We start from the raw sequence: 12,118 nt of genomic DNA, 5'->3' as shown, positions 1-12,118 counted from the left end.
CATTCTGTCGCTTCGGATGTCAAGACATGAAAGCGAATGTTCGCATAAAAACATAATGAATGTGTTTGAGAGGATATATGAAAATCAATAAATACAAAAGTAACCATATATAGTCATTGTTGGTAAACCGTTGTATAAGTGGAATAAACCCTTCCGGGCTGTCCCGGTTATTAGAAAATAATGTAGGCTACGTCGGTGGTAGTATGGGGTTACGGAAGAAATCATATGACAGACGGACCGACGACAACGTTGCTTTTTCATACGTCAGTGGGCTAATTTGCCTAATCTTCGCGGTACTTTAGACCCCGGTGGAAACGCAGACAACCATTGGCTGAAGGAACCTTTTAGTTCCTGGTAAAGTAGTTCCTGGGACTGAAAGTTCCGGGTAATTTTGGTGGAAACGCGGCTTTAGTGTCCTTCCTGTGTACTTTCTAATGGTTTCACAACATCACCGCGCTAAAACCACGCTCCGTTCAGGTGGTGGACGTCACCTGGAGGTACTCCTGCAAGCACGAGGAGGTGCTCACCCGCCGAACACAGGTGCAGGAAGCCTGGCTGCGAGAGACCATCAGCAGCCTGAACTCCGCGGTGCGCACTGATCCCGGATCAGCCAACACAGCATGAACACTAACCCCAGCCATTGGTGGTGATGGAGATGATGTTAAGATTAACACTGATGATGATGATGATGATGATGGTGATATTAACATTGATGGTGATGATGATGATGTGTTGATGGTGATGGTGATATTAACATTGATGGTGATGATGATGATGGTGGTATTGACACTGATGATGATGGTGATATTAACACTGATGTTGATGATGGTGATATTGACTCATGATGATGATGATGATGATGGTGATGTGTTGATGGCGATGGTTTGATGTTAATAATGATGATGATGATATTAGCATTGATGATGATGATGATGGTGATGATGTGTTGATGGTGATATTAACATTGATGATGATGATGATGATGATGGTGATATTAACACTGATGATGATGATGATGGTGGTGGTGATATTAACACTGATGTTGGTGATATTAACATTGATGATGATGATGGTGATATTGACACATGATGATGATGATGATGGTGATGATGAGGAAGCCCGTGTGCTTGTGCACGCAGAGGCAGCAGTCTCTCCCTGCAGAGAGGAAGAAGGAGCTGCTGGAGCGGCTGCTGGTGGAGCTGGTGGAGTTCATCTCGCCCAAGAAGCCCAAGGCGGGGGAGCTGGGGGGGCGCGTCTCAGGCTCGCTGGCCTGGAGGGCCGCCAGGGGGGAGACCCGCCCCGTCGCGGTAAGACGTAAAACTGTAAAACGCTTCCCCAGCACTGCGCGTCTCTAAAACACTTCCCCCGCGTGCGTGTCTCTAAAACACTTCCCCCGCGCTGCGTGTCTCTAAAACACTTCCCCCGTGCTGCGCGTCTCTAAAACACTTCCCCCGTGCTGCGTGTCTCTAAAACACTTCCCCCGCGCTGCGTGTCTCTAAAACACTTCCCCCGTGCTGCGCATCTCTAAAACACTTCCCCCGCGCTGCACGTCTCTAAAACACTTCCCCCGCGCTGCGCGTCTCTAAAACACTTCCCCCGCGTGCGCGTCTCTAAAACACTTCCCCCGTGCTGCGCGTCTCTAAAACGCTCCCCCCGTGTGTCTCTAAAACACTTCCCCCGCGCTGCGCGTCTCTAAAACACTTCCCCCGTGCTGCGCGTCTCTAAAACGCTCCCCCCGTGTGTCTCTAACACTTCCCCCGCGCTGCGCGTCTCTAAAACACTTCCCCCGCGTGCGCGTCTCTAAAACACTGCCCCCGTGCTGCACATCTCTAAAACGGTCCCCTCGCGCTGCGTGTCTCTAAAACACTTCCCCCGTGTGCGTGTCTCTAAAACGGTCCCCTCGCGCTGCGCGTCTCTAAAACACTTCCCCCGTGCTGCGCGTCTCTAAAACACTTCCCCCGTGTGCGTGTCTCTAAAACACTTCCCCCGCGCTGCGCGTCTCTAGAACACTTCCCCCGCGCTGCGCGTCTCTAAAACACTTCCCCCGTGCTGCACATCTCTAAAACGCTCCCCCCGTGTGTCTCTAAAACACTTCCCCCGTGTGTCTCTAAAACGCAGTCCGGAGCCATGACCCCACCCACTTCACAGGACATATCCAATCCGATGGTCTCTGAAGGGCGTGATAAGTGTTTGAAATTGGGAGAGGTGTGAGTCAAATACTGAACTCTTCCACAAACTGCACCTTTGAGAATCGGACCAGTGTTTAAGCAGTGTATGTACCTGTCCCATGCACGCTCGTTCATGTGCAGGAGCTCTCTCGTGCACGCTCGTTCATGTGCAGGAGCTCTCTCGTGCACGCTCGTTCATGTGCAGGAGCTCTCTCGTGCACGCTCGTTCATGTGCAGGAGCTCTCCCGTGCACGCTCGTTCATGTGCAGGAGCTCTCTCGTGCACGCTCGTTCATGTGCAGGAGCTCTCTCGTGCACGCTCGTTCATGTGCAGGAGCTCTCTCGTGCACGCTCGTTCATGTGCAGGAGCTCTCTCGTGCACGCTCGTTCATGTGCAGGAGCTCTCTCGTGCACGCTCGTTCATGTGCAGGAGCTCTCTCGTGCACGCTCGTTCATGTGCAGGAGCTCTCTCGTGCACGCTCGTTCATGTGCAGGAGCTCTCTCGTGCACGCTCGTTCATGTGCAGGAGCTCTCTCGTGCACGCTCGTTCATGTGCAGGAGCTCTCTCAGCTTGACGTGCACAAGCTCACGTGCACTGTCCCGCCCTTGTTTCACAGAAACCGGAGGAGTTTGTGTTCGTTCCCACGGAGACTGAGAAGAGTGAGCTGCGGTTCCACCTGCAGTATAGCGCTAGTGGCGACCGCTACGTGCGCGTGTCCGGCACCCCGGCGGAGATGGCGGGCTGGGAGAGCGGGGCGTGGTGCCGGGAGGCCGTGTTCCGCAAAGAGGAGCTCGACTGGAAAATGGTGAGTGCCGCCTAGCACCAGGACGGCGGGAACAGAAACCGTGAGCTGCCCAGATCCGTCACTGCCAGAGGGCGACCCAGACTTTTAAATAACCCTGCGAGCCTGCAACCCTGTGACCCTGCGACCCTGCAAACCTGTGACCCTGTAACCCTGTAACTCTGTAACTCTGAGCTGCATGAGGTTTATCACCCAGTAAAGCACCCAAACTGCTGTGGCCCTTAAACGAGAGCTGGGAGGAAGTGTGGCCCGTTGTGATGATTTTGAAAAGGGGCAAAGGTGCTGTAAGCTGGGATTCAGTGCTCTCTCTCTCTCTCTCTCTCTCTCTCTCTCTCTCTCTCTCTCTCTCTCTCTCTCTCTCTCTCTCTCTCTCTCTCTCTCTCTCTCTCTCTCTCTCTCTCTCTCTCTCTCTCTCTCTCTCTCTCTCTCTCTCTCTCTCTCTCTCCCCTCCTCTTTCACGGTCATGTTTTTCCTCCAGGTGTACATCGCCCGCACTGAGGGCTCTTCCTCCGGGAAGATCAGCTGGAGGTTCGACTGCAGCCCTGTGGGTCTGAAGATGGGGACGGTGAAGGTCAGAACGACCAGCCAGACCTTCCACTCGGGGAGCGTCTGCTGGAGGATGCGTTCAGGCCAGGATACCATAGAGTTCCCAGGAGGTAGGAGTGAGTGATATTCAGGATACCATAGAGTTCCCAGGAGGTAGGATTGTGTGTGATATTCAGGATACCATAGAGTTCCCAGGCGGTAGGAGTGTGATATTCAGGATACCATAGAGTTCCCAGGAGGTAGGATTGTGTGTGATATTCAGGATACCATAGAGTTCCCAGGCGGTAGGAGTGTGATATTCAGGATACCATAGAGTTCACTGGACATAGGAGTGTGCGATTATAAGGATAACCATAGAGTTCCCAGGCGGTAGGAGTGTGTGATATTCAGGATACCAAAGAGTTCCCAGGAAGTAGGAGTGTGTGATATTCAGGATACCATAGAGTTCACTGGCGGTAGGAGTCTGTGATATTCAGGATACCATAGAGTTCCCAGGCGGTAGGAGGGTGTGATATTCAGGATCCCATAGAGTTCCCAGGAGGTAGGAGTGTGTGATATTCAGGATACCATAGAGTTCACTGGACATAGGAGTGTGTGATTAGTGGGCCTGGTATGTGCGGAGTTCTCTGACTGTACCCAAGCTTTTTCTGCATTCCATAATCCTTATTGAGTTCTCTCTCTATCGTTCTCTCTCTGTCTCTCACTCTTTATCTCTTTCAATCCCTCTTTCCCTCCCTCTCTCTCTCTCTCTCTCTCTCTCTGGGTCTCTATCTCTCTCTCCCTCACTCCCTCTCTCTCTCTCTCTCTCTCTCTCTCTCGCTCTCTCTCTGGGTCTCTCTCTCCCTCTCTCTCTCTCTCCCTCACTCCCTCTCTCCCTCCCTCGCTATCTCCACCTCTCTCTGTCTGAATCTCTCCGTGGTCGTCCCGCTCAGATGGCGAGATGCACTCGGCGCCGAGCTTCTCCGGACGCACAGAGCTGGAGGTGGAGGCGGAGCTTGCAGGCGGGGAGGGGGCGTGTTCATGGCAGCATGCTCAGCTGTTCAGGCAGAGCCTGGAGGAGCCGAAGGAGCCCTCACTGGAGATCCTCATTGAGCTGGAGGAGGCCTGAGAGCGGTGGGGACACCAGTGCCCCCACGTGCTCATCGGCAGTACTGCGTGTGTTACTGTATCATGACCAAATTTATCAGGTTATTATCTTTTTTCCTGAATGGAAAGACTGGTGAGTTTGGAGGGGGGCACGGGTGAGTGTGGGTGTTGGGGGCGTGGCAGCGGGGGCATACATGTGAGGGGTTCTTTGATTCCAGATCCTGGTTCCATCCATGCACTTTAATGTCCTTCTTGCACCAAAATGTCCACCCGACCCCTTTTAAATTTTGAAATGTTTTACAGAAAAATAATATCCCCCCTTCCCTGGTGCTCCCACCCTGATACCTGGTTGAATGACCCTTGTACTACAACTTGTCAGTCCCCCAGAAACTTGCCTTTACCGTCCAAAATGAGCCTGAGTCGCGCGTTATTTTGATGTTTTCCGCTCCCCTGTTCTGGGGTCCCCTGCCCTGGGCTCCCCTGTTCTGGGCTCCTCCGCCCTGGGGTCCCCTGCCCTGGGCTCCCCTGCCCTGGGACTCCAGGCTCCTGGTTAGCTGTTTTTGGCTGTCACTCAGAACTTTATTAATGTTGCGGCCCCCCAACCCCGTGGCTGATTAGGGTCAGCTTGCCACGTCCAGGTTCTTGGGTCTGAGGTGGCTGCTCAAGGTCAAAACCAGCAGCACCCTGCAGCTCTGTAGCACCTAAGTCGCGGAACCTTTCCCCAGGTCCCCTGCTGTAAATACCGCCCCCTCGTCATTCCCCCTTACGCTCTACACCCTCTGCTCAAACCACCTGTGCAAGGCAGTGGCTGCTGGGCTTTTAAGACAAAGGACACAAGCAGGGGCATGTCCACTGGCCACCTCTGGAATTTGATTGGCCATCCCCCCAAGGTGCCACCCCTATTTTTGTACCTAAAATAGTGCATTACCATTGGACAATATAAGTTTTGGTGATAGGATGCCCCACCCCCTTATCCCTTACTGAGTCTTTGACCCCCGCCACATTACATTACATTACATTACATTATAGGTTCTTAGCAGACGCTCTTATCCAGAGCGACTTACAACAAGTGCATTTACAAAACTCAGAGACAAGCCACCCCCCCGGACCCCAGCTTGGTGCGGCTTCCCCAGCCCTCAGGTGCTCTGGGGCAGGGGGATCACAGGGGGACCTGCACATCTTTTTTATGGGTTCACCTCAGTCAGGCGGGCCTTGGAAACAAGACGCTGTGGACAATCTGTGACCTCTAACCAGCCCTTAAGGGTTGAAATGCAGCAAAAAAACCAGCCAACCCTGTGGTCCTCCTGGACACGAGCTGGTGGGGCCTGGTGTACTGGCTGTTCCAACGTGTTGGATGGTCCTCCTACGGTTAGTCTAGTCTAACATGGTGTGGGGATCTGACCCCCCAGTGTGACCCTAGATATAAATGAAATGAAATGTTGCCAAAATTATTCACTACTCTCTCCAGAAGGAATGCAAAGATTGGATTTGTCTATGATGTGGTTCTATTGTGCTGTGGATTAACCATGTGAATTAAAAAGATATTTTTGCAACAAACAACCAAAAAAAAATAAATGTTGTGTTTGTTATGAATGCTGGACTCTGACTTAGCGGGCAGTGGTGAGAATGGGGTAATTGCTTGTAACTTAATGTGTCAAACACCTGGCTAATTTATACTTTTTTACCTGAACTTTTCAAACAAGTCCAGAAATAACTGCTCTTTCTGATTGCCAAATAACCTGGCGTAGATTTTGCATCAAAAAATCAACTAGGAACATAAAGTGGCAAATATTATTTACCTTTCTTTTTGGCGCTTTTTACAGTAAGGTCGAGTATGTTCTCTGCTTGTGTAGACCAGTCGTTTTATCGTGTTAAGACCAAAACAAATGTTTGTCAGCTGTTTGAGAAGATAAGAATATTTAAAGGACGTTTTTTCACGTCGGTTGCCATCTGGGTATACGTCATGATCTATATTGAATTTTTCTATTGGTTGAAATGCCGGCGCTTAGCGGTCTTGCGACGGGATTGGTAGGCTGCAGGCGGAGGGGGATTGTCGCCGTGCGGATGGTGAAGCCGGACGGAGGCAGCGGCGGTGTTATTGTTTCTGAATGAAAACCAGACTGGAAATTGACAAATGTTGTACAGGCGTTTTATTTAAATACCGTTAGGATTTATTTTGTACCAGGTGGACATGCTATGAAACTATTTAATTGTTTTTGTACAGTATTTATACTCAAGCAAGTAGCTAACCATCTTAATGAGGTTCCCAGGCCGTGGAGCCGCCGCTAGTCGATTTTAACAATAGCCGCGACACAGTCCCCTTCGCACGGGTAGCTGTTTTCACGCGAATTTGTCGTAAAAACGCGGCTTGTGAACAGAAAAAACACCGTGTAATACTTACGTTCCGATGGGGCCTCTCTTTTGAGACGTTCTGTGTTTTTATGGACAGCGTGTAAGCAAAGAAAGTGGAGTGGTTTTTAATATACAGCACGAATATTTTGGAAAACACAAAAGGAAGATGTCCAACGGCGCAGCAGGAAGCGGAGGCTTGACTTGGGTGGTAAGTACCAATAATAATGTAGCATGCGAGCGGTTACGCATTATGAATACACAATGCATAAAGACAGATCATCACCATCACAACACTGACTTGATGTTAGCTTTCCCGCTAGTTACCCACGTAACAATGACTATTATTTTCCTGGTTTTTAACTACTAGGCTATACTAAACGTCCAGCATCATTAGCTAGCTACCATAGACTGGCGATTGGTTGGTAACTAGCGTTAGCTACCGAACTGACTGTATAGTCAGATTTATCTTGTGTAAAATGGTTAGCAGGACAGGAGTATGCATTCTGGGCCGGACCAATTTCCCTGCTTACCACCCTACCGTGTAACTGCCATTGCCTCGATGACCAAATAGATTCTCGATACATCATTTGCTAGCCACATTGCTTGCTTGATGTTTTCTCTTGGATATTTTCAGTTGGACACTTCAATATATTTAGATAGTTTCTTGTTATCTAAATACGTGAGGCGCATTCTTACCGCACCCCTTAATCACTCCAAAAAGTTCTTTGTGTAGTTAACGAGCTATCTGCAATGGCTTTCTAGCGAACAAACTCTAGCATTTTGGCTGGCTTGGCGAAGTAACGTCGTGTGTTTGATGTTTTATTGAGAGTATTATTTAATCATTTTCAGGAAGGATTTGCGCATAATGTCTGACCGTTACTTCTGTAGGTGGCATGAATATAATGAATTCATTAAATGGTTAGCAAGCCTCAGTTCGTGCGCCCTCGGCGTTCCCCGAGAGCGGCTAACAATGGAACAGCTGGCCGCGAGACGCAGGATGAGAGCTCGAGGTCATGCGGGATTCTCTCCCGGGCGCGAGGCTACCGCGCGCGTCTCTCTATAAGGACTTCAGCTGTTTTCATTTTTAAAAAGTTGATTTATGCCGGTCGATTCCGTGCAACAGCCCCACAAGCGCAACCTGAAAATTTTGTAAAATTAAAATATTATATAACAACGATAATAAGAAGCGTGATCCGCTATTCTTCAGTTTAAAATTGAAATTTAAGCCAATACTACTTTTAATATCGTATTATTAAAAAATTATAGGCTCCATCTGCATTTTTGCCATTTGAAATGGGAGGTGGACTGTGGTTCAGATTTGATCTGGAAAACCAGTCCAAGCTCTGGCAGTTTGATACAGTTTTGCGATGATATCGGGCATTCCATATTTTATCGCGCCATTTGAGAGACTTTTTTCAATGGAAAGTTAATATCTGTGGCCATATTTCTGAGCTGTTGCATTATTTCTGTTCAATTACTTTTTATTTAGTGAAAAAGAAAACATTTTTTCAAACAATCTGTGAATTGTAACATTTTAACTTCAATTTAAGTTGAATAGAAAATTACTTGTAGGTGATAGAATGTGTGCACAGTCTTATGGGCCCTATTTCTACTGTTCCATTTGTACTTTGCATTTTAGCAGACACACTTGTCCAGAGCAAGTTACACCACTTACATTTTTGCACTGTCTTCATTTATTCAGCTTGAATATTTACTGAAGCAATTCAAAACTTTGCCCATCGGTCTAATGCCATGGCTTCACCTGAGATTCAAACCTGCAGCCCCTGTGTTATAATCCCTCTTCCCTAACCACTGCACTACACTTCAGGTGTGAAAGCAGCATTTGATCATGTGCATCATGACACACATCATCGTGGTGGGTGTCCTGTTGCCATCCATGTGTTGTGATACGAACCGCCCGGCGATGATGCTTGCGGACGCGTGCCCCTAGCGAAAAGGCGTCGAGAAGGGCTGGTAAAATAGATTTCACACCAGCCGCTGTGTCTCTACAGAGTGTCTGGAGAGGGAAGTTGCAGTTTGTGAGATTGGTTTCAGCTTTTTAAAGAAAGGCACAGATTGATTCCGGCGAGTTTTGGCGGGTGTTCGGATTGCTGACGCGCGGCTGGAGGGGCTTCCTGGTTGAACGGCCGCCCGGTCTTGGAGTCCCGCTGACACAGATCCCGATTTGTCAGAAGCGCCCGTTCCTTGGTTTATTAGCAGAGAACATGCCTACATGTGGACAGACTGAGCAGAACATAATAAGGAGAACAGGCCATCCAAACAGTGCTCTCCTTTTTCCTACCACTAAGGGGTACCTAGTGTTCACGGTTTCCCTAGAAATGGGGTAATATTCTGTGCCGTATCAGACCTGGTCTTGAAAACCCCCAAAGATTCTGCCTCTATTAGATGACCTGCCAAGCTACGCTCTGCGTGGAAAAAATACTTTCTAACGTCTGTGTGGAATTTAGTTTTTTCTATTTGCCATTTAAACCCCCTTGTTCTAACAGAACTCAACCTGAAGAATATTTTGAAGTTCACTTTTTTAATCCCTTTTATGAATTTAAAATTAATTGCCTAATGTGACTTATCTCACATTATTGTTATTCTCATTGACTCCTGTTCCACGGGAATCCCCTGTGGGTGAGCTGCGAACCTCCTGCTCTCGCAGGTATCCTGTTCCGCAGGAGTCTCCTGCCAGATAGCTGCTCAGCTCCTGCTCTCGCAGGTATCCTGTTCCACGGGAGTCTCCTGCCAGATAGCTGCTCAGCTCCTGCTCTCTCAGGTATCCTGTTCCACGGGAGTCTCCTGCCAGATAGCTGCTCAGCTCCTGCTCTCTCAGGTATCCTGTTCCACGGGAGTCTCCTGCCAGATAGCTGCACAGCTCCTGCTCTCGCAGGTATCCTGTTCTGCAGGAGACTCCTGCCAGATAGCTGCTCAGCTACTGCTCTCTCAGGTATCCTGTTCCGCAGGAGTCTCCTGCCAGATAGCTGCTCAGCTCCTGCTCTGTCAGGTATCCTGTTCCGCAGGAGTCTCCTGCCAGATAGCTGCTCAGCTCCTGCTCTCTCAGGTATCCTGTTCCGCAGGAGTCTCCTGTCGGTTGTGTGATGCTCTGAGACCTGGTTGCCAGGATACCCAGCCAAGCCTTCCTCTGGGAGTTGGCGGTACCAGCCTGGCTGTAAAGGCTGGAGGGGGTTATATGCAGAGTAGTACAGCGCTCATGGAAGTGGGCTTGTGACTCAGAGGTTGCAGGTTTGATGCCCTGGTGGGGCACTGCCATTGTGCCCTTGAGAAAAGGTGCTTAACCTGAAGCAACCAGCCGTGTAACAGGATTGTTTGTTAAAATGCCGTCTGTGTCAGTTGCTCTGGATAAAAGCGTGCGCTAAGTGCTGGGCTGTAAATGTGTCTGAAGTAGCTCTTTCAGGGCTGAGCTCATTACCCATAAAGCCAACCAGGTCTAGGTCTTTTAGACGAAGCTGGTTCCTTTCAGTTTAACTGGTTTCTATTAAAACCAGATTTAAATGTAATTAGTTAATCGGTTTTATTTGTCGTTTTGGTGTGGGGGTGTAAGTGTGGTGTAAGTCCTATAGATGTTTCAGTCCTAGAAGTATTCAGAGTGTATTCAAAGTAAGATGTTTAAGGAGGGTTTGTTGATTTTTTTTATTTTTTTTTGTGAGCAAAATAGTGATTTGAATTTTCAAAATACTAAAGACAAATTTTAATCACAGCCCCTCCACATGCACACACACATGCTGACACACACACGCTCACACACACACATGCTCACACACACATGCTCAGACACACACACACACACATGCTCTCACATACACACGCTCACACACACATACACACATGCTCACACACACGCACACACACATGCTCACACACACGCACACACACATGCTCACACACACGCGCACACACACACACATGCTTACACACACACACACACATACACACATGCTCACACACACACATGCTTACACACACACGCACATGCTCTCACATACACACGCGCACGCTCAGACACACACACACACACACACATGCTCACACACACGCACATGCTCTCACACACACGCGCGTGTGCACACACACACACACATGCACATGCTCTCACACACACACGCTCACACACACACACGCACACACACACATGCTTACACACACACACGCACATGCTCTCACATACACACATGCTCACACACACATACACACATGCTCACACACACACACGCACATGCTCACACACACACGCTCACACACACACACACACACACGCGCGCGCGCACACACACACACATGCTCACACACACACACATGCTTACACACACGCACATGCTCTCACATACACACACGCTCACACACACATAAACACATGCTCACACACACACACACACACACATGCTCTCACACACACACATGCTCTCACATACACACGCTCACACACACACACACACACACACATGCTCACACACACACACATGCTTACACACACGCACATGCTCTCACATACACACAGGCTCACACACACATACACACATGCCACACACACTCACACACACGCTCACACACACACACACACACACATGCTCTCACACACACACATGCTCTCACATACACACGCTCACACACACACACACACACACAGCAGAAGCACGTGGTGTGTTTCTCAGTCTGCTTTTAGCAGCACTGTGGGGACATTGCTCTCTGCCCTGGTAACGCGGTTGTGCCGGTGTGTCTAATGACAGACCCTCTTTGATAAGAACAATGCGGCCCGAAAGGAGGAGGCCAACGGGCGGTCCGAGGGAGGGAAGGGCGAGGCGGCCCGGAAGGACGGCTCCAAGAAGATGTCCGTGGAGCGCGTGTATCAGAAGAAGACCCCGCTGGAGCACATCCTGCTCCGTCCCGACACCTACGTGGGCTCTGTCCAGCCTGTCACCCAGGTGAGTCACCTGCACTGAAACGCACACTGTAGTTATGAGCTCACGGCAGCGTGGAGGTTAAACCTTAACTCCTCTCACTGTATACGCGCAAATGCACACACACTCTCACACAAACACACACACACACACAGAACCACACACACACACTCTCACACAAACACACACACACAGAACCACACACACACACACACACATACACTCTCACACACAGCGCGCGC

The 12,118-nt window shown here is 49.5% G+C and overlaps 2 protein-coding genes across 2 annotated transcripts in view; both read left to right on the top strand.

Annotated features, from left to right (window-relative positions):
* The window catches only part of ngly1 (N-glycanase 1), an 11,445-nt gene extending 6,193 nt beyond the window's left edge, over nucleotides 1-5,252 (top strand). Inside the window, exons 8-12 of the mRNA XM_064349262.1 lie at nucleotides 478-588; nucleotides 1,140-1,307; nucleotides 2,785-2,973; nucleotides 3,449-3,626; nucleotides 4,449-5,252. Of these exons, the coding sequence (XP_064205332.1) occupies nucleotides 478-588; nucleotides 1,140-1,307; nucleotides 2,785-2,973; nucleotides 3,449-3,626; nucleotides 4,449-4,624 (822 nt within the window). The 3' untranslated portion in view covers nucleotides 4,625-5,252. The remainder of the gene's footprint in view (nucleotides 1-477; nucleotides 589-1,139; nucleotides 1,308-2,784; nucleotides 2,974-3,448; nucleotides 3,627-4,448) is intronic.
* A 1,374-nt stretch (nucleotides 5,253-6,626) lies between these two features.
* top2b (DNA topoisomerase II beta) overlaps nucleotides 6,627-12,118 on the top strand; it is a 31,500-nt gene continuing 26,008 nt past the window's right edge. Inside the window, 2 exon segments of the mRNA XM_064349267.1 lie at nucleotides 6,627-7,162; nucleotides 11,706-11,900. Coding sequence (XP_064205337.1) covers nucleotides 7,121-7,162; nucleotides 11,706-11,900 — 237 coding nt within the window. The 5' untranslated portion in view covers nucleotides 6,627-7,120.

This window comes from Anguilla rostrata, chromosome 8 (assembly GCF_018555375.3).
Source record: "Anguilla rostrata isolate EN2019 chromosome 8, ASM1855537v3, whole genome shotgun sequence".
In the NCBI taxonomy this organism is placed as follows: Eukaryota; Metazoa; Chordata; class Actinopteri; order Anguilliformes; family Anguillidae; genus Anguilla; species Anguilla rostrata.
The sequence above is the reverse complement of the archived record's forward strand: the minus strand, read 5'-3'. Positions and strand labels throughout refer to the sequence as shown.